Source organism: Erythrolamprus reginae, chromosome 2 (genome assembly GCF_031021105.1).
Source record: "Erythrolamprus reginae isolate rEryReg1 chromosome 2, rEryReg1.hap1, whole genome shotgun sequence".
NCBI classification, from domain to species: domain Eukaryota; kingdom Metazoa; phylum Chordata; class Lepidosauria; order Squamata; family Dipsadidae; genus Erythrolamprus; species Erythrolamprus reginae.
The window spans coordinates 315,573,443-315,595,947 of record NC_091951.1 but is presented as its reverse complement, the minus strand read 5'-3'; the positions used below and the strand labels follow the sequence as shown (position 1 = coordinate 315,595,947).

Below are 22,505 nucleotides of genomic sequence, written 5' to 3'. Positions count from 1 at the left end.
CAGTAATGTCAGGGCTGCCAAGAGAAGCTTTATTAAAGGCAGGCCTGACATTCAGCAACAATAGCTGTTAGCCAGAGACTCCAGGCATCATCATCATCATCATAATCATCATCATTATTATTATTATTATGTCAGTACAACACAGCAAATGAGATCACTATGCTGGATTTCGTATTTCATCACCAGTCGGGCGCTTCCCAAGCACCTAGGACTTGTGTGATGTAGCGGTGAATTATGTTTGCCGATCCCAGTAAAGCAGCCTTTTGCAATTGACAGATGGAGATTTTGTCAATTCTGATGTTTTTCAAATGTCCGCTGAGATCCTTTGGCACTGCGCCCAGCGTGCCAAGAACCACTGAGACCACTTTCACTGGCTTATGCCAGAGTCGTTGCAGCTCAATTTTTAGATCTTTGTATTTCACTAATTTCTCTAGCTGCTTCTCCTCAATTCTGCTGTCTCCTGGGATTGTGATGTCGATGATCCATACTTTCTTTTTCTCCACTATCACAATATCTGGTGTGTTATATGCTTCAGAATTCGGTCAGTCATTATTATTATTATTATTATTATTTGTGGTTGGCTCTGGCCCAGCTCCTGCCCCAAGGAATGTGGAGGTGGATGCAGGGGAAACATCAACATGTCACAGGCCTGTTTTATTGCTGACAGAGGCAGGTAGTGTAGTTTCCTCGGGCGAAGAAGAAGGTGGGGGTGACTTGGAAGACGGGGGCTTGACACACAGCCCAGGAAGCCAATCTCCATGATCTTTGGTCGATTCGGATGCGGAAGTCTTGGACCCACGCAGGCGCGGAGTTATGCGTAGAAGAGACCAATTGAGGACATATTACAGGAGATAAGAGAGGCCACCTGTGTTTGTCTAGTAATTAGAGCTGCTGATACAAATAGCAGCGTGTTGGTTTGGTCGTTGCGGAAGATTATCTGATCGCAGTTCTTCAGGACTGTGTTTTGCTGTTTTCTGGACTTTGTTGATTTTTCACGCCTTTGAAACCAAAGCAGAGCAAACTGTGTGTGTCTCACTTGGTTGGAAGAAGGAGGGCTGTGGACGTTTCTTCACAGCTGCTAGCTAAGTACTTAAGGACTGATTAAGGGAATTGAACAGCCTACAAGATTGTTTTGAGATGATTGCTCTTTGCAATACAAAAACGGTGCTTTGTTTCTTTTGAATTTTGTGATAAAGAACATTGTTTGTGTCTGAACGTGTGTGTGTCTGAAATTTGTACCCTTGCATTTTTGGGAGGCTCATACCAGAGAGCCCGGCAGAACAATTATCTTGCTTCTGCATGCACAGAAGCAAGAAACCAGCGAAAATAACCAAAATCTCGCTTGCACGGGCATCTTCACACAAAATTTGGCTTGCTGTGCATGCGCAGGAGCCAAATCTCGTGCAGCTGTGCACGCATCCCAGAAATTGTTATCGGAACATAGCAGGTCATCACTGCTGTTGACTAATATTTTAGTTATTTGTTTGTCCCACTAGTGTCCAGTTATTGCATACAGTGCATTGTATTGGTTTTATATTTTAACTGTTCACATATTTTTGCCATTTTCTTTGTTAAACTTGACTTATGTGGACAATTGGTATGCTATCATGCATCTGACAAACCTATCCCACACAAGTATCATTTTATAGGATTTTCTATTACTCAAGCTTTTAACTGTTTTATGGAGTTCTGAGATAGTCATGCTAGTATTCAAGTTACGAACTTTGAAATGGTTTATCTCTTTTGATCTGAGGGCCAAGTTAGAGGATTGCTCTTGAAATGAATTGTTGGTATGTGAACTTCATCTCGTTCATACTCCAAGACCAGCAAAGCAATAATGAACTTGCTTACATCACCCAAGCACTACCTGAAATTTGGTTTTGTGAATACTCTTAATAAAGATGTTTTGTCTTGCATGCGTTTGCACCTGCATTGTTGGTCTCAAGTGAAAATGTGAGAAGGTCATCTCTGACTAAAGATCACAGTGAAAGGGCAACCAGATGCATAGTAATTCTGCCATACCAACATATATCATTATGGCTGATGATGATCTTTGAATCATAAATTCAAAGGTAACCAATCCCCTCCCAAATTGTATTTGTTGTTGTTAGTTGAGAAGTCATGTCTGACCCATCATGACCCTATGGACAACATTCCTCTGGGCCTTCCTGTTTTCCACCATCCTCTGGAGTCCATTTATGCTCACGCCAACTGCTTCAGTGACTCCATCCACCTCATTATCTGTCATCCCCTTCTTCTTTTACCCTCAATCTTTCCCAGCATTAGACTCTTCTCCAGTGAGTCCTTTCTTCTCACGAGATGGCCACAGTATTTGAGTTTCATCTTCAGGATCTGCCTTCTAAAAAACAGTCAAGGTTTATCTCCTCTATAACTGACTGGTTTGATCGCCTTGCAGTCTTCTCCAGCATAATAGTTCGCAAATTATATAATTATACAATAATAATAGTCTCTAGATTTATTGGCCTCCAGTATCTATCTCCTGTATCTATCAACTTAGAAACATAGAAGTCTTGTGATAGAATTACCAATAGTGTTACCATTACTTATCATAATGATTATGTTGTGGTTGGATCACAGCCATCTCCTTTGATCATAGACTCTGAAGAGGAGGAACTAGGTCCCTCTGAGTATCATAGGCCTGTGTAGCTGTCAGAGGAGTCTGATAGTGAGGGTGAGGGAAGGATGGAGATTGAGGGTCCTTCAGAGAACATAGAACACCCAGCTAGGGCCTTGTCTGGGTCTGATGAGGAGGGGGAGATAGTGGATCCTATTTTAGATGCACGAGTGAGAAGAATGCGTGGGAGACAAGAGCAATTACACAGACATGGAGGCCTTGAATACTGCTGTGCGTAGTGTGTAATCACAGAGTATTTAAAAGGGGAGGAGATTGGAAGGTTCCCTTTGCAAGAAATCAAGGTCTACTCTATACCTACAAGAGGGAAAGAGCAAGTTCAGAATTTTCCCCTCTCTCAAATATTGCTGCAGTCTTGAAAAAAAAATATAGTTTTGAGAAGTCTGTGAGTATTTCTGCTTCAGCCAAGCTTAAAGGTTTTAAGTTACAACTCTGTTTTGGAACATTCCTTATCAGTTTTGCCACTTGCTTTGAATTTTGGCAGTCAAGGACATTTTTTGGCCTTAATTTGTGGTTTTCAACAAGTTGGTTTGTACAATAGAATATTATACTTCCCAACTCAGTTTCTGAGTATTAATTGGGATCTAATTGCTGGCTGGTCGTGAAGTCAAACAGAACAGATTATACCTAGTCAGTATGGAATATTAGAAAGCTATAAAAAGGATTCCATGAGGTGCAACTTTTAGGGACCTTCAGTGTGTCATCATTTGAAGTATTTTCTTCCCAAGGTCAGGCTTACAAATTTCTCATTGAAAACTTTGTTTCAAATCATCTGATTTTTCTTGAACGGCTTTTTAACTTCTCTCTTCCAGCTATTTTCCTTATTTGTACAAGAGAATGCTCTCAAGGTGTTTGGAACTTAATTTTCTAGTAAAAATAAGAAATAATAATAATTGTAAAAGTTAATATATAATCTAGCATAGATATATACTTGAAAATCTGCATGATATGTGATTTTTTTTTTGTTCTGTAAATTTATCTAATCAGCAGTAGATTTCCCTTTCATATTTTGAGAAAAATATCTCCGTGCATGTACATTTGTCACCAAAGAGAGATAAATCTTAATGGTAAGGATTAGAAAATCCAGCTGTTCCAGCTGTAGACCTCAGTAGATAATCACTGCATGTTTCAGCATTTGCTGAAAATGCTTTAAAATTAACCAGCCAGAAGAGCAATAATATTGTAACATAAATATTTAGAATGGCTTTGTTTGAAATACTGCTGCAGAGCTGAGCATCACTAAAGAAGGCTTCTCAAGATCTGGAGCAAAACAATTAGATAAATCACATGAAACCTCTTCCTGAGAAAGATAAACCACTTAACACTTGACATTTTTGCTTTCAGCTTTTTCTTTGTACCATCCCTAAGGCAGAGCAGTGAAAACACACTGTAGTTTCTTCAGTCCTTTTTAGCGGAAGACTCTTCAGTTAATTTTCTAATAATATTATTGAATCACCTATCTTTACAAGTAAGAAAACAAATGATAAAATGTTGTGTAGAATATCAAGATTGGATGTAAAATAGAATGGGGGAAGATATTGAACTTTTTAATACTTTAAAAGAAATTTAATAATGCAGGTTGAGGACATAAACTATAGGTCGTCCTCGACTTATGATCACAACTGAACCCAAAATTTCTGTTGCTAGGTAAGGCAGTTGTTAAGTGAGTTTTGTCCTATTTTATGACTTTTTTGTTTGCTATAGTTGTTTGGTGAATCATTGTAGTTGCTAAATGAATCATTGTTAAACAAATCTGGCTTCCCCCGTTGACTTTGCTTGTCAGAAGCTGGCTTGGAAAGTTACAAATGGTGGTTACATGATCCTGGGACTGAGCAACTATCATAAACACGTGCCAATTGCAAGCGCCCAAATTTTGATCACGTGACTATGAGAATACTGCAATGGTCGTAAGTGTGAAAAACAGTAATAAGTCACTTTTTTCAGTGCCATTGTAATTTCAAATGTTCACTAAGCAACTGGTTGTAAGTTCAGGAATACCTGTAGAAAGTCAATGTTAAAGACCGCGCAAATATTGAACCGATGTTTAGAAACATAGAAACATAGAAGACTGACGGCAGAAAAAGACCTCATGGTCCATCTAGTCTGCCCTTATACTATTTCCTGTATTTTATCTTACAATGGATATATGTTTATCCCAGGCATGTTTAAATTCGGTTACTGTGGATTTACCAACCACATCTGCTGGAAGTTTGTTCCAAGGATCTACTACTCTTTCAGTAAAATAATATTTTCTCATGTTGCCTTTGATCTTTCCCCCAACTAACTTCAGATTGTGTCCCCTTGTTCTTGTGTTCACTTTCCTGTTAAAAACACTTCCCTCCTGAACCCTATTTAACCCTTTAACATATGTAAATGTTTCGATCATGTCCCCCCTTTTCCTTCTGTCTTCCAGACTATACAGATTGAGTTCATTAAGTCTTTCCTGATACGTTTTATACTTAAGACCTTCCACCATTCTTGTAGCCCGTCTTTGGACCCGTTCAATTTTGTCAATATCTTTTTGTAGGTGAGGTCTCCAGAACTGAACACAGTACTCCAAATGTGGTCTCACCAGCGCTCTATATAAGGGGATCACAATCTCCCTCTTCCTGCTTGTTATACCTCTAGCTATGCAGCCAAGCATCCTACTTGCCTTTCCTACCGCCCGACCACACTGCTCACCCATTTTGAGACTGTCAGAAATCACTACCCCTAAATCCTTCTCTTCTGAAGTTTTTGCTAACACAGAACTGCCAATGCAATACTCAGATTGAGGATTCCTTTTCTCCAAGTGCATTATTTTACATTTGGAAACATTAAACTGCAGTTTCCATTGCTTTGACCATTTATCTACCGTAGTAACGCTAAATCATTTACCATATTACAGACCCCTCCAGGAATATCAACCCTATTGCACACTTTAGAGTCATCGGCAAATAGGCAAACCTTCCCTACCAAACCTTCCCCTATGTCACTCACAAACATATTAAAAAGAATAGGACCCAGAACAGACCCTTGTGGCACACCGCTTGTAACCTGTCTCTGCTCAGAATACTTGCCATTAACAATAACTCTCTGATGTCTATGCTTCAGCCAGTTTGAAATCCACTGAACTATCCAGGGATTAAGTCCAATCTTCACTAATTTATATATCAGCTCTTTATGTGGAACCGTATCAAAGGCTTTGCTGAAGTCCAGATAGGCAATATCCACGGCACCACCTTGATCCAACACCTTTGTGACATAGTCAAAGAACTCAATGAGATTAGTCTGACACGATTTGCCTTCAGTAAAGCCATGCTGATTTGGGTCCAATAAGTTATTGTTTTTTAGATGCTGATTTATCCTCTTTTTGAGTAGAGTCTCCATCATTTTAACTACAACTGATGTCAAGCTAACTGGCCTGTAGTTACCAGCTTCTTCTCTACTGCCCTTCTTGTGGATAGGCACAACACTGGCCATTCTCCAATCCTCAGGAACATCTCCTGTTAACAGGGATTGGTTAAACAAATCAGTCAGGGGGGTAGCAATGACAGATCTGAGTTCTTTAAGAACTCTGGGGTGGATGCCATCTGGACCCATTGCCTTATTTATCTTTAATTTTTCAAGTTCTTCTAAGACATCGGCTTCTAAGATCACTGGAGCTGAATCCGTACAGCTGGAAGCAATGCTATATCCCTCTATAGTATTATTTTGTAAGGTGTCTTTTGAGAAAACTTGACAGAAGTAGCTATTGAAATGGTCAGCGATCTCCTTATTCCCATCAATGCATGTATTTTTTACTCTATGAAGCTTAGGTCCACAGTTTCAAGAGCATTTGCTCTTTAGCGTTTATCGTTTTAATAAAATATTATAAGGAGACAAAAACTCTGGCAGTGCTTTCAGCATTATAACATTTATTATTACAGCAGCATTTATAAATTCAGACCATAAATCAGATATTTAAAATGATATTGTGTGCTACATTCACATGCATACCGTTAACAAGTGCATCCTTGCATTGGTGAGCTGATTAATATGAATAAGAGCTGTTGGTCAGAGCAAAGGAGATAAGTTGGAACTTTCCAATGAATTATAGGTTTCTTAAAATGCAAAACCTAGCCATTATTTCTTCCACTGATTTATAATCTAGGAAAATAGTTGTGATATTATTCTGATGGAAGAGTTTCCAGCATGATGTCTGTCTACTCACGATGTCTGTCCACTCATGATGTCTGTCCACTCGTGTTGACTGTCCACTCACAACGTCTGTCCACTCACAATCTGTCCACTCACCAATGTCCTCAAATACCTCTTTTAAGGCACCGCCACTATGGAATTTTGGGTAGATATGTTTGTAAACATCATTCATCCTTCTTCTTTTTTCACTTAAAAGACCTCTGTGCCTTCTTGGATCATAGGGACTTTTTAAGGCTGGAGAATTAAGATTAGTTTTTGACTTCTTAGAATTCCCAAAGCCTTTACAACACACACACCAAAAAGAAAGACAATGAGTTATTGTACTAAGTACAGGTTGCATTGCATTGGCATCCTTCAGTCTCGAAAGACCATGGTATCATGCTCTGGATAAATACAGGTATTCCTTGACTTATAACCACAACAGAGCCCAACATTTATATTGTTAAGTGAGATATTTGTTTAGTGAATTTTGCCTGATTTTAAGAATTAACAGATTCATTGACTAATTAAGTCAATGAATCTGGCTTTCCCCTTGACTTTGCTTGTCAGAAGGTTGCAAAAGGTGATTACATGACCCCAGCAGTACTCAGCAAAGCTCTGGTGGGATTGATGGGTGGAAACTAATCAAGGAGAGAAGCAACCTGGAATGAAAGAAAACTTCCTAACAATGAGAACAATTAACCAATGGAACCACTTGCCTTCGGAAGTTGGGGGGGTTCACCACTGGAGAATTTTAAAAAGAGACTGTACAGCCACTTGTCTGAAATGGTATAGGGCAGTGATGGCGAACCTTTTTTTTCCTTGGGTGCCAAAATTGTGTGTGTGTGTGTGTGTGCTATCGCACAGGCACGAATGCCCACACCCGTAATTCAATGCCTGGGGAGGGTGAAAATGGCCTTCCTTGGAGGCCTGAAACAGCCCATTTCCCAAACTGGTGGGTCCGGAAGGCCAGCTTTTCGCCCTTCCCAGATTCCAGAGGCAAAAATGCCCTCCCCTATCCCCTGGAGACACTCTGGAAGCTGAAAATGCCCTCCCAGAGCCTCCAGGTGTGTTGAAAATCAGCTGGTTGGCATGCACATGCATATTGGAGCTGAGCTAGGGTAACAGCTCGCGTGCCAGAAGATATGGCTCCACATGCCAACTGTGGCACCCGTGCCATAGGTTCGCCATCACTGGTGTAGGGTCTCCTGCTTGAACAGGGGGTTGGACTAGAAGACCTCCAAGGTCCCTTCCTGATCTTTTGGATTAAAGATGCTCAAAGAGACAGAGGTGAAATAATAAAAATAATAATAATAATAATAATAATAATAATCATCATCATCATCATCATAGTAATAATAATCATAATAATCATAATAATAAGTTGTTGTTGTTGTTATTATTATTATTATTATTATTATTTATATGCCATTTTAACAAAGGACATGACAGCAAGCCATATACAACAGTAGGCAGACACACACTTGGCTAAAACACAACTAATAAAACCACAAACCTTGTTAAAACCATTCCCAATCTCTCCAGTGTCCTCCCCTCTTGCTGATCCCCAGAACAAGGATGTTTCAATCTGCTGAATCAAAGAGGAATGTCTTTAGTGCCTTGCGGAAGCGGAGAAAATTCTCCTCTACCCGAAGCTCTAAGGGAAGACTCTTCCAAAGACATGGGGCCAAATCTTGAAACGTCCGCAATTTTGATGTTGTTGTTCGTGTCTGTACGATAGTCAACTGATCCTTCCCTGCCGAACATAAGTCCCTCAATGGTGTATTCCAAGATAGATAGGTCACCAAGTAATTTGGTGTGTTTGAGTGCAGGGCCTTAAATACCATCACTAAAGATTTAACTGTCATCAGCATAAGAGCGATGCTGAAAACCCCAAACAAGTGCTCCCAAGGGAAATGTGTATAGCAGAAAAAGGAGAGGTCCCAACACAGAACCTTGTGGGACCCCAGTTGTAATACGGACTATATTTGATGTGAAAGCATCAAAAGATATTGAATGAAGCTGTGTATGGATGTGATGCAAGCAAGAACAGCTTGCAAGTTACCTTTGAGTGAATGGTATTGCATTAAACTAAATTTCTCTTCTTTTCTTCATTTACAATAGTTTTTTTACTATGTCTTAGTCATTTTCTGCGCACTGTTTTTTCCATGGGGGATGAAAGTGTTCATGTGCGTGTTATCGCACATGTGCAAGTGCCCACACCCATAATTCAATGCCCGCAGAGGAGGAAAACAGCCACCCCCTCCCCCCGGAGGCCAGAAATGGCACACTTCCCAACTTCTGGTGTGTCGAGTAGGCCCATTTCCCAACTTCGCCCTCCCAAGGCTTTCCTGGAGCCTGGAAGGGGCAAAAATGCCCTTCTCCATTCCTCCAGAGGCCTTCTGTAAGCTGAAAATGCCCTCCTATGGCCTCCACGTGAGCTGAAAATCAAATGGCCAGCATGCACATGCATGTTGGAGCTGAACTAGGGCAGTAGCTTGTGTGCCACCAGATATGGCTCCATGTGCCACCTGTAGCACCCGTGCCATAGGTTTGCCATCACTGGTCTAGTGTGTTTTTATGGACGTGTGAAAACACCTTTGACCAGCTTTTAAATTGCATGGGTATTTGAAATAACTGTACACCTTTAATCTGCTTTGTGATTTTGCTATTAAATTGGATGGGTATTTGAAATAACTGAACTCATCTTCACAACTGCACAAACAAAAATATAAAAAAGGCAGAGCTTCAATTATTCAGTCATGGTCACCATCTTGACTTTTTTGATCATGTTGAGAGTATCCCTCTTGCACAGATAGCTTACAACCATTCATTCAAAGTTCACAACAGCACAAAGTTACAACAGCGCTTGAAAAGTTACAACTTTCAAAGTTACAACAGCGCTTGAAAAAGTAACTGGATCATTTTTCATACTTTCGACCATTGCAGTATCTCCGTAGTCACATGATCAAAACTGGGACACTTGGCAACTGGCATGTATTTATGACAGTTGTATTGCCCCAAGGAAGTGTGATCATCTTTTGTGACCTTCTGATAAGCAAAGTCAATGGAGAAGCCAGATTCACTTAACAATCATGTTACTAACAACTGCAGTGATTCATTTTGCAACTGACCAGAAAGGTCATAAAAATGGAACAAAACCAGGCTCAATTGGGATCATAAGTTGAGAACCCCCTGAATAGGAAAAAAGTTCTGATAAGACATTGAACATTTAGATTCACACTTGTGATATTATCAATCCATGCATTATGTAGATACAGCAATAAAGCATTAAATGGGAAATGATGGGTCTGAACCTTTGGGAGAGGGTGCTATGTTGCTGTGTGTTTGACTCTCTTTTCCAGCCAGAAGCAGCTTTCTGGGGCACAAAACCCTCCAGATCTGCCTCTGGCATTCTGAGGAGGCATAATAGTAGATTAAGGGGTCGAGGCAAGCATTGAGGAAACCCAGGGAAAGGCAGAGCATGTGGGCAAAAAAGATGTTCTCAAGCTCTTCAGATGGAAAAAAGAGTGGCATTAATAGCAAGATATTAGCTGGACCAAAACAGAGCAAGAAGGTGCACAAGACAACACCGGACAAGAAGATGGCACGTCTCTTCCTCCTTTGCTGCACCATAAACCTGGATATTAAAAGTTGCCTTATAATGCATATATAACAGGCGGTAGAGATTAGTAACGGGATGAAAAAGAAAAAAATAGAAAAGGCAAATACGTAATAGCTGAAGAATTCCGTAGACTTAGAGTGACTTAGTACCTCGAAGCAAGTGGTAATGTTCATCTGAGGTATCCGCAGAGTGATATCAAAGGCCAGCACAGGGCTCGCCCCCATTATTGCGAGCACCCAGATGGCGAAACAGACCACCGAGGCCCGCTTTGCTGTGCGCCACGGCAGAGACTTCATGGGGCAAACCAAAGCCAAGAAACGATCGACGCTGATCCCTGTCATCAGCAGAACGGAGCAATACATGTTGCAGACGAAAGCAGAAGAGGCCAACTGGCACATCGTAGTCCCAAAGACCCAGTTGTGTCCGCTAAAGAGGTATGTGATTTTGAGAGGCAGCACGCTCAGCATAAGCAGATCTGAAAAAGCCAGATTGAGCATATACACCATGGCCGGCTTCCAGATCTTCGTCTTCGTCACAAAAATATGAATTGCCAAAGCATTTAAGGGAAAACCCAGAACAAACACAAGAACCTCGAACACAGGGAGAAACCGAGTCGGCCATTGATTAGTGAAATATGCTTCAACATCACTTAAAAAGAGAATGGGACTTTCTTCTTTACGGTGGATGTCTGACAGATTCCCATTTGTAGAATTGATTAAAGCTGGCAAACGTTTCCTAGTCTTAGATGAAAGAATAATTTGATCTGATGAATCTGGTAGGGGAAAAAATAAAAAGCAATATACAAATGAAATATATAAACACTGAATGAAATACCTGCCATCATTTCATGTAACTCTTTTTATCCCTAGAGCAAAGCAATTAGATAAATCGCATGAAACCTCTTCCTAAGAAAGATAAACCACTTAACTCTTGACATCACCATTACCTTACGCTTTTTCCATTGTCCCATCCCTAAAGCAGAGCAGTGAAAACACACAGTAGTATTTGATTGTCATATACATTTAAATCAATCAATATATCGCAATACAGTACAATAATCTTCTTACAAGCTTAGTCTTACATATCAGACATACATGACAGCTTACAAAGGCATCAGACTATCATAAAACAACACAGTGTCAATAAGAAATGAATTAGCAAAGAGAGAATCATGATCTCTATCACCCTCTTATGGTAACTTGCAACACCGCAGCCATTTGGAACTCAGTAATACAGTAGTCCCTCACCTATCGCTGGTGTTACGTTCCAGACCTGGCCGCGATAGGTGAAATCCGCGATGGGGAATTTATCGACTGATAGTACTTATTTAAGTATTTATATTGTAATTGTTTGGTAAGTTTTCATTGTTTTAAGTGTTTATGAACCCTTCCCACACAGTATTTATTTTAGATACAGTATTTAAATACAGTATTTACAATTTTAGATATTTTTTTTAAAAAAAACCTGCCGATCGAGTTCGGCGGGCTGTTTAAATCTGCCGATCGACTTCCTCAGAAACCCGCGATGAAGTGAAGCCGCAGTAGGTGAAGCGAGGTATAGCGAGGGACTACTGTACATTTAAAGCTATATTACCTTAATACATACAAACATATGTAGTTGGCTTGTTTATATATTGCCAACCCAACTGTTTGGACAGAGTCCTAACACTCCCCCCTTTGGGTAGTCAATATAAAACACTTTACATTCTCATATTATAACGTTCACAACATTCTTTATGCTTAATAGCACCTTGAGCTTTTGTAAACTGATCTGTAATATACAGTCATACAATATTCCAACTTAATCATTTTACTTTGTACACACTGCTAACATCTAGATACTTTAAGTCAGTATGCTTTGATCTTGTTTTTATATACAAATTAGTTGTCATACTATTTGCTGATTGATTATCCTCATATACAGTAAACTGATCATATACCTCTATTCCCATATCTATTAGGAAAGGGGCGGCATACAAATATAATAAATAAATAAATAAATTAACAATTGCTTATAGTATATTAATTCTGTACACATTACAGACAAACATGAAAGTTCAGCTTCCATTGTTGATAAACTGATATGTTGTTGTCTAATAGATCTCCATCCAACTAATACAATACCTAACAGTATCACTATTCCTGAAGTTGATCTTTGTGTTCTAATATCAGTAGCAAAGCTCACATCTGCATATGTGGTTAATACCTGTTCAGACCTTGGTTCCAGATACAATGAAGAATGCATTGTATATTTCAAATACCTAAGTATTTGCTTCACTGCCTGCCAATGCCTTTCATTAGGATCCATGTTATATCTAGCCAATTGATTGACACTATATGAGATATCTGATGTTGACCAATTTCCTAAATATGATAAGCTTCCAATTAATGCTTGATATATTTCTTTGTCAAACATATGGCCTTTAACATAGTTATGTAGAAACTCAGTATTCATAGATGTCAGCTGTTTTACAGTTTTCCATATTATAACGCTTCAGTAATTGGCTTATTTTTTTTGGGTGATACCTTAAACCCTGGATTTGTTTTAATTATATCTAAACCTAGATAATGTTTGATCTCCCCTAATTTTCTTATTCTGAACTTTTTCTCCAATCTAGCAACAATATCATTTGCTTCTTTTTCCATTTTTGTGATAATGGCAATATCATCTGTAAATAATAATAATAAAGAAACTAAACTATCTCTCCCTCTTTTGAACAAACAAGGATCAGCTAATCCTTTGCTTTGAAACCCATATCAACTAATTCATTAACTGTACATTTGTTCCATTCATATCCTGCTTGTTTCAAACCATACAGACTTTTCATCAATTTCCAATAACCGTTTTACCATTATCTTTCAGCTCTAATGATTTCCTCATGTAAATAGTATGTTGCAATGGTGCATGCAAATACACTGTTTCCATATCTATATGATTGACAATACAGTGTTCCCTTGATTTTCGCGGGTTCGAACTTCGTGAAAAGTCTATACCATGTTTTTTCAAAAATATTAATTAAAAAATACTTTGCGGTTTTCCCCCCTATACCATGGTTTTTCCTGCCCAATGACGTCATATGTCATCGCCAAACATTCATCCACCTTTAATAAATATTTTTTAATAAACTTTAATAAATAAACATGGTGAGTAATAATCTAAATGGTTGCTAAGGGAATGGGAAATCGCAATTTAGGGGTTTAAAGTATTAAGGGAAGGCTTGTGATACTGTTCATAACCAAAAATAGTGTATTTACTTCCGCATCTCTACTTCGCGGAAATTTGACTTTCGTGGGTGGTCTCGGAACGCATCCCCCGCGAAAAGTGAGGGAACATTGTATACTCATTCTTGGCTGCTCACACTAAAGTTGCTCTCTAAGTACTTGCTTTCAGACTTGGAGCAAAAGCTTCATCATAATCTTTATTAGTCTGTGCAAAACCCTGAGCAACAAGCCTTGCCTTATCAGTAACAGTTCCATCACTGCCTGTTTTTATTTTATATGCCCATCAACAACCTATAGCATGTTCACCTGATGGTAATACTTCCTCTTCATAGACTTCTAAATCCTTTAATGATTTTAACTCTCTATCCATGGCTTCCTGCCAAGCTTTCTGATCCTTTTCGGGATACAACCTTAATTTCATTAAAATTAGAAGGTTCTGAATTCACTTAACCAACAATACTGGCTTAAAATCTATCAGGTGGCCGTCTTTCTCTAGTACCTCTCTTAGGCAAATCAATACTTATACTAGGAATTTCCTCTTCTTTTACTTCTAACTTTACCTCCCCTATCAAATCCCTTTCACCATTTATAGCGGATTCTCCCACCAATTCCTCTTCGTTATTATTTTCAACATATCTGCGGAGAGGGGCGGCATACAAATCTAAGTAATAAATAAATAAATAAAATAATATCTATGAGTAAGAGTACTATCCTGAAACAATGGAGTCTCAACAACAACACTATCCTTCATTCTGTTATCTTCCTGTTCTAGCCTATTCCATCCAACATGCTCCATAAACTTAGCAGTTGCACTACTATATATGTTTTTAGTACCTTTCTCCACAAATCTAAATGCCCTATGACTGTAATGGCAAACCTATTGCACACGTGACTATATCAGTCAAAGTATCAATAAGGAATGAATCAGTAGAGAGAGAGAAAATCATGATCTCTATCGCCCCCTAATGGTAACTTGCAACACCACAACCAATTGAAACTCAGTAATACATTTAAAGCTATATTACCTTAATACATGCATACATACATCGTTGACTTGCTTATATATTGCCAACCCAACCATTTGGACAGAGTCCTAACATGCTTGGTCACATAATTTGGAAAGCAGGAGCAAATCACTAAGCAGATATGTGAATTAATATATTAAAAAGAAGGGGAATTCTGACGGATGAAAACTAATCAAGGAGGGAAGAAACTTGGAATTAAGTGAAACTTCCTAACAGTGAGAACAATTAACTAATGGAACAACTTGCCTTCAAAAGTTGTAGTTGCTTCATCACTGGAGGTTTTTAAGAAGAGACTGGGCAGCCACTTGTCTTTATGACAGTTACATGGTCCCAGAGAAATGTGATCACCTTTTGTGACTTTCTGATATGCAGAGTCAATGGGGGAGGCCAGATTCCCTTAACAATCATGTTACTAAGTCAACAACATCAGTGATTTCCTAAGCAACTGTGACCAGAAAGTTGTTGGGACAAAACCACCTCTGGCTTAGTAACAGAACTTTTAGGCTCAATTGTGATCATAAGCTGAGGACTCCCTGAATAGAAAAAAAGCTCCGATAGGACATTGAACATTTAGATTCAATCCATGCATTATGTAGATACTTCAATAAAGCACTAAATGGGAAAGGATGGGTCTGAAGCTTTGGGATAAGGTGCTATTTTGCTACTTGTTTGACTATCTTTTCCAACCAGAAGCAGCTTTCCGGGGCACAAAACACTCCAGACCTGCCTCTGGCATTCTGAGGAGGCATAATAGTAGATTAAGGGGTCAAGGCAACAGTTGAAGGCACTCAGGGAAAGGCTAAGCATGTAGACAAAAATGATACTCTGAAGCTGTTCATACGGAAAAAGGAGTTGCATTAATAGCAAGATATTGGCTGGACCAAAACAAAGAAAGAAGGTGCACAAGACAATGCCGGATAAAAAGATGGCACGTCTCTTCCTCCTTTGTTGCACCATAAACCTGGACATTAAAAGTTGCCTTATAATGCATATATAACAAGCAGTAGAGATTAGTAACGGGATGAAAAAGAAGAAAATAGATAAGGCAAATAAGTAATAGTTGATGAATTCCACCGAAGCAGAGATAGTTTGAGCCTCGAAGCAAGTGGTAATGTTCATCTGAGGTATCCGCAGAGTGATATCAAAGGCCAGCACAGGGCTCGCCCCCACTATGGCGAGCAGCCAGATGGCAAAACAGGCCACAGAGGCCCGCCTTGCTGTGCGCCATGGCAGAGACTTCATGGGATAAACCAAAGCCAAGAAACGATCCACGCTGATCCCTGTCATCAGCAGAACGGAGCAATACGTATTGCAGATGAGAGTAGATGTGACTATCTGGCACATCGTAGTCCCAAAGACCCAGTTGTGTCCACTAAAGAGGTATGTGATTTTGAGAGGCAGCATGCTCAGCATAAGCAGATCTGCAAAAGCCAGATTGAGCATATACACCATGGCCGGCTTCCAGATCTTCGTCTTCGTCACAAAAATATGAATCGCCAAAGAGTTTAAGGGAAAACCCAGAACAAACACAAGAGCCTCAAACGCAGGGAGAAACTGAGTCAGCCATTGATTAGTGAAATATGTTTCAACGTCACCTAAAAGGAGAATGGGACTTCCTTCTTTACGGTGGATGTCTGACAGATTCCCAATTGTAGAATTGATTAAAGCTGGCAAACGTTTCCTAGGCTTAGATGAAAGAGTAATTTGATCTGATGAATCTGGGGGAGGAAAAATAAAAAGCAATATACAAATGAAATATAGAAACACTGAATGAATTGCCTGACATCATATCATGTAACTCTTTTTATCTCTAGAGCGCAACAGTTAGATAAATCACATGAAACCTCTTCCAGAGAAAGAAGTTTTTGTAGTATTATTGATGTTTTATATTTTTGCTGTGAGCTGCCTAGAGTCCCTAGGGAGTTGGGCAGCATAGAAATTGAACAAACAAACAAACCACTTAACACTTGATATCATTTGTTACTTTTGGCTTTTTCTTTTGTTCCATCCCTAAGGCCAAGCAGTGAAAACACAGAATAGTTTCTCCAGTCCTTTTTAGCAGAAGACTCTTCAGTTAATTTTATCCGTCCTTCGGTCATCCGACATTCTGGATTATCTGACATTGCAGCTGCTTGGTAGCATGGCAATAGGCACTTCTGCACACACACCCTCCAGACACGCCACCAAACATAGCAGTCGCGATGAGGAAGGCGTTCTATCCTTAGTGCACAGTATTGCTGGGTATGAGGATGTGTCTTCGCAAGATATTAATAATAATAATAATAATAATAATAATAATAATAATAATAATTTATTAGACTTGTATGCCGCCCCTCTCCGAAGACTCGGAGCAGCTCACAACAAAATACAAAGCATAAATCTAATATTAAAAACAATTATAAAAACCCATTATAAAGAACAGTCATACCATCCAATTAAACCATACATAAAATGAAACAGCTAAGGTGGGTTTTCAGGAATTTGCATAGGTGGGTTTTCAGTAATTTGCAAAAGGCAAGGAGGGTGGGGGCAGTCCTAATCCCCGGGGGGAGTTGATTCCAGAGGGCTGGGGCCGCCACAAAGAAGGCTCTTCTCCTAGGGCCTGCCAGATGACATTGTTTGGCAGCTGGATTGGCAGCTGGATGAGCAAAGAAGATCAGTATGAAAGTACTGATGAAGAAATTGTCGTTCTTGTCAATAGCAATGGCGACAAAATATAAATTGATGAGCAAGCATCATCTGTTGAACCTCTCCCAATCTCGCGTGGCGATGGGGTTAGGGCTCTAGAAATTGCAACAAAGTACACTGAGCAACAAGAAGAAACTACAGGGTCGACATTATGATTTTGCAAAAATGGCAAGACTTAGCTGGGCAATTGTCAGGAAAGCAGAATAGGATCACTGATTTCTTTAAATTTTGAGACGGCTGAACTGCTTATACACTACGATGTTGTTACTGTAACATTACTGCAATAAAACTTCAATACGTTTGCGATTCATAGTGATTTCAAGGCTTTTCTTAGACCCTCTGGATTATCTGACATTTTCAGCTTTCTGACTATCAGCCCGCCCGTTTATGCCGGATAATTGAGACTCTACTGTAATAGTAAAATATTATTTATTTATTTACTTATTCATTTGTCCAATATACAAATACATAGGAAGAAAAATAGACATGTGATAATATAAAAGAGGGTGAAAGTGAACTTAGAGGAGAGGATATATGAAAGGAAGAGAATATATAAGATAGGTGAAGGAAAGGAAAGATAATTGGACAGGGGACGAAAGGCACTCCAGTGCACTTATTTACGCCTATCTTTACAAATAAGAAAACAAATGATCAAATGTCATGTAAAATATCAAGATTGGATGTAAAATAGAATGGGGGAAGATATTGAAGTTTTTAATACTTTAAAAGAAATTTAATAATGCAGGTTGAGGACATAAACTATAAATAATCTTCGAGTTATAATCACAATTGAACCCAAAATTTCTGTTGCTAGGTAAGGCAGTTGTTAAGTGAGTTTTGTCCCATTTTATGACTTTTTTGTTTGTTATAGTTGTACGGTGAATCATTGCAGTTGCTAAGTGAATCATCGTTAAAAAATCTAGCTTCCCCAGTTGATTTTGTTTGTCGGAAACTGGCTTGGAAAGTTACAAATGCTGGTTACATGAACCTGGGACAGAGCAACTGTCATAAATACGTGTCCACATTTTGATCATGTGACTGCAAAGGTCATAAATGTGAAAAACAGTAATAAGTCACTTTTTTCAGTGCCATTGTAATTTCAAATATTCATTAAACAACTGGTTGTAAGTTCAGGATTACCTGTAGAAAGACAATGTTAAGGACCGCGTAAATGTTGAACTGATGTTTACTCTATGAAGCTTAGGTCCACAGTTTCAAAAATATTTGCTCTTTAGCGTTTATCATTTTAATAAAATATTATAAGGAGACGAAAACTCTGGCAGCGCTTTCATCATCATAACATTTATTATTGCAGCAGCATTTGCAAATTCAGATCATAAATCAGATATTTAAAATGATCAGATATTTACATTCTCATGCTGACTGCTAACACAAACATCCTTGCATTGGTGAGCTGATTAATGTGAATAAAATCTCTTGGTCAGCGCAAGGGAGATAAGTTGGAACTTTCCAATAAATTATAGAATTCTTGAAATGCAAAACTTAGTCATTATCTCTTCCGCTGACTTATAATCTAGGAAAGTAGTTGTGATATTATTCTGATAGAAGAGTTTCCAGCACGATATCTGTCCACTCACGAATCGATGTCTGTCCACTCATGTTGTCTGTCCACTCATAATTCTGTCCACTCATAATCTGTCCACTCACCAATGTCCTCAAATACTTCCTTTAATGCATCACCACTATGGAATTTTGGGTAGATAATTGGGTTAAGTGACCACTTACCTTTTTTTAGCCTGTTTCTGGGTTTTTCACTTCTATGCATGCGCAGAAGTGGAAAAACCCGGAAATCTCATCCTCGTGCGAGATTTAGCTTCTGCACATGCGCAGAAGCTGAATCCCTCATGGGGCGCACATCGGCAGGGCGTGGGGGCGCACAGGGGGGACCCGCATGCACTCCCAACCCGTTCCTGTACAGCTGGGAATGGTAGCCCACCCCTGATACTGTAACTTGGTGAAGGTACAGTAGTGGGGTAATAAAGGCAACTTATTGCACAGTTGAAAACAATAAATTCTGTTTACAGCAAGAGTTTATCATAGACCTCTAAGGAACCTAGAGCACTTGGTGGTTAGTTAAAGAAAATGAATACTCCAGGCAATCAGTTATGTTTATGGAGTAAAATTGTTCTTGCTAAAACTTTGCTTGGGACATTGTCATGTAGCTCCTTAGGTTAATACAGTAGAACCTCAACATACGAGCTGCTCTATATACGAGCATTTCGAGATGCGAGCTAGGAGGGGAGAGATATTTTGATTCTACTTACGAGCCCAAATTCGGGGTATGAGCGTTCCTTCTGCTGCCGCCAGCCGCCGCCAGGCTCCTCCCGGCTGTCATTCTGTAGAGAAGCGAGAAGCGGAGGAAGAGCTGGATGCTGGCGGCGGCGGAGGAAGGCGAATGCGGCTTGGAAGCTGGGAGGGGGGCGGAACGTCTTTGGCCACTTAGCTCTTCCTCCGAAAGGAAAGCGTGGAGGCTGCCTCTCTCCTCCCATATTCCGCCCCCCTCCCAGCTTCTAAGCCGCATCCGCCTTCCTCCGCCGCCGCCAGCCTCTGCCTGGCTGTCATTCTGTAGAGAAGCGAGAAGCGGAGGAAGAGCTGGATGCTGGCGGCGGCGGAGGAAGGCGAATGCGGCTTGGAAGCTGGGAGGGGAAAGGAGAAGGCAGCGGCTCAAGCCCTTCCCCGTGCGCCCCTCCGGAGCCCAGCTCCTCCTCCTCCTCGCCGGGAAGCACCGGGCACCCCTCAGCCGACGTCTTTTCCCCTCAAAAAAATGAGGCTTTCCGCCTTACGCCCTGCCTGATCCCACACTTTCCACCCGCAAAGATCAGCCTAGAGGCTTCGCCCTTCCCACCCACTCCCCCGGGAAAGAAAAAGCAGCCTGGCTCCCTTTTCCCTGGCCCTTACCTTCACAGCTCAGGCAGCGCTGGACTCCCCGCAGCCACCGCCGCCGCTACTGCCGCCTCCGCCCTCGGGCTTGCACCCATTAATCGCTTTTCCATTGTTTCCTATGGGAAACAATGTTTCATCATACAAGCTTTTCGACGTACGAGCCTCCTTCCGGCACCAATTAATCTAGTAAGTCGGGGTTCTACTGTAGATAAATATGGTTTAGTGCATAAGGGTTTTCCCTCCCCTGCTGTGCATTGTGCTTGATTCTCTCGGATCGGATGGAAACATCCTTTTAGCTTCCTTAGCAAGGTTTTTTGGAAAAAGTTTGTCACTGCCTCTTGGCTGAAGCTGAGGCAATGGTGATTGGATCAAATTCAGTCATATGACTTTGGGCCTGAGATAGGAATGGAATGCGTGGTCTCCTGGTTTCAACCCTGAGGCCTTGATTACCAAATTGGTTTTCTAGGAAATATGCTGTACATTAATGTAATATTTTACTGTATGAATACAGCTAAGCAGAAGGTGCAGTACAATTTTGGATAGGAAATCAGCTCTTCTCTGCTAACAGCAGGAACAGAAAAATATGCTTTTATGTAATTTAGAATTTTCACTTCCTAGAAGAGTGATGGCAAACCTATGTGGCATGTGGAGTCATATCTGCTGGCACACGAGCCGTTGCCCTAGCTCAGTTCCAATGTGCATGTGTGTGCCAGACAGCTATTTTTTGGCTTAGACAGAGGCTCTGGGAGGGCGTTTTTGGCTTCCAGAGAGCCTCTGGAGGAGATGAGGGAGGAAATTTTTACCCTCCCCTGCTCCAGGGAAGCCTTTGGAGCCTGGGGAGGGCAAAACATGAGCCTATTGGGTGCACTAGAAGTTGGAAAACAGGCACGGGTTTCTGATCTGTCCATTAGGACAGCACCACATTAGCCGAAAATCAATTGAGACATGGGTTTGTGGGGCACTATGCAGTCAAAGTCAGACCCTGGCAGTTTCAACACGCACCTATATAGGATCTGGGCTGCCACAAGGGCAGTGGCTTTGGGTTTTCAGTGCGGGGCAGATTCAAGTTGGACAGGGGGAAGTTGAAGCTTTCAAGCCTAGGTCCACACATCAGAATTGGGGCTAGGCGGAGATCAGAGCTAATGCTACTTTGTTTTTTCCTCTCCCCAGAGTGCATATGGGGGAGAAGCCCTTGTCCTGATTGGTGGCCCCAGCACAGCGGTTTTGGCCCTTAAGGAGAGCGGAGTAAGCTGAATTCAGAATGCAGCTCAAGCTGAGATGTGGGGTTACGGTGGAGTGACTTGGACAAAAATGCTCAGCAAGCCATTTTGGGCTGGCAGAGGAGCAGGAAAATCACATTGTGGAATACAGCTGAAGCTGGACCATTGGGCCATAGTGCTGTGGCCGAGCCGTAGGGGAAGTCGTGAGGATCCGGCCATCCTGTGGCTCTTTTTACAGCAAGTCTGTGTTGTGGAGCCGAGATGGCTTGTGATCCACCTTGGTGGCAATGATATTGGAGCGATGAAGAGCTTGGCTTGGATGTGGCAAGCAGTGATTGATCTCAGAGTGCTCAAGGAGCGTTGGCCAGACACACAACTGGTGTGGTTTGGTGTGATGCCGTGTCAAGTATGGCGCTGCACTGAGGACCCCAGGGGAATAAATAGGGCTAGGAAATTTGTGAACAAGGAAGTGGGAAGAGTGGCCCAGAGTTTAGGGGACTGAGTGGTCCACTTTCCAGAGATCTGCATCTTGCTCAGGAGTCTTCTAGAGAGATGATGGTGTGCATTTGTCAAGTGCAGGTAATGTCATATTTATTGAAGACCTGCAGAGGTGCCTGCAAGAGCTGGTGCAGGCAGTGGGCAGCAGGGGGGTCTAAATTGGAATTTGACCCTCTGCTGTGACAGTTAGGGACAGAAAGGGGCATTAGCAGCAGTTGTGTGCTTTCCTTCGGGGCACCTTTTAGAAGGTGATGGGCTGCCCCTCCCCAGAAGCTCTGGGCATGTAGGGCCTGAGTGATGGAGAGGGGGCGCCCTTGGGGCTCATTTACCCAGGTCTTCTAATGGGGACCTGGGAGGTGGGGATCTGTGGTGGAGAGTTAGTGAAGGGCCATGGCACCCTCCCCTTGCTTAGCAAGGAGTTTTCGCCCATAGCTGCTTAGAAATGTTATGTGTTAGGCACTTCTGTCCCTTTTAGGTTTTACCTTTGCAGGTCTATTTCATTTGTGTAACCAT

General features: G+C 41.0%; 2 protein-coding genes across 2 annotated transcripts; both read right to left on the bottom strand.

Moving 5' to 3' along the window:
* Positions 1-10,102: 10,102 nt before the first annotated feature.
* LOC139159603 (proteinase-activated receptor 1-like) lies at positions 10,103-14,027 on the bottom strand. Its single transcript, XM_070736904.1, has 2 exons — positions 13,964-14,027; positions 10,103-11,208 (listed from the first exon to the last, which is right to left on the bottom strand). Exons 1-2 carry the CDS (start codon positions 14,025-14,027, stop codon positions 10,103-10,105), a joined length of 1,170 nt encoding a protein of 389 aa, XP_070593005.1.
* Positions 14,028-15,294: 1,267 nt separating this feature from the next.
* Positions 15,295-16,805, bottom strand: LOC139159601 (proteinase-activated receptor 1-like). The gene is made up of 2 exons (XM_070736903.1): positions 16,667-16,805; positions 15,295-16,400 (listed from the first exon to the last, which is right to left on the bottom strand). The coding sequence occupies exons 1-2, from the start codon at positions 16,803-16,805 to the stop codon at positions 15,295-15,297; spliced, it is 1,245 nt and encodes a 414-aa protein (XP_070593004.1).
* Between the last annotated feature and the right edge of the window lie 5,700 nt (positions 16,806-22,505).

What these genes read in the sequence shown, in the direction of transcription:
- LOC139159603 (XM_070736904.1), bottom strand. Translation starts at nt 14,027, where the DNA reads ATGGATAGAGAGTTAAAATCATTAAAGGATTTAGAAGTCTATGAAGAG. An exon ending in AGAGGAAGTATTACCATCAG is followed by an intron (nt 11,209 to 13,963) that starts GTGAACATGCTA and finishes TTCCCCTACCAG; the next exon opens with ATTCATCAGATCAAATTATT.
- LOC139159601 (XM_070736903.1), bottom strand. Translation starts at nt 16,805, where the DNA reads ATGTCAGATAATCCAGAATGTCGGATGACCGAAGGACGGATAAAATTA. An exon ending in AACAAAAGAAAAAGCCAAAA is followed by an intron (nt 16,401 to 16,666) that starts GTAACAAATGAT and finishes TTCCTCCCCCAG; the next exon opens with ATTCATCAGATCAAATTACT.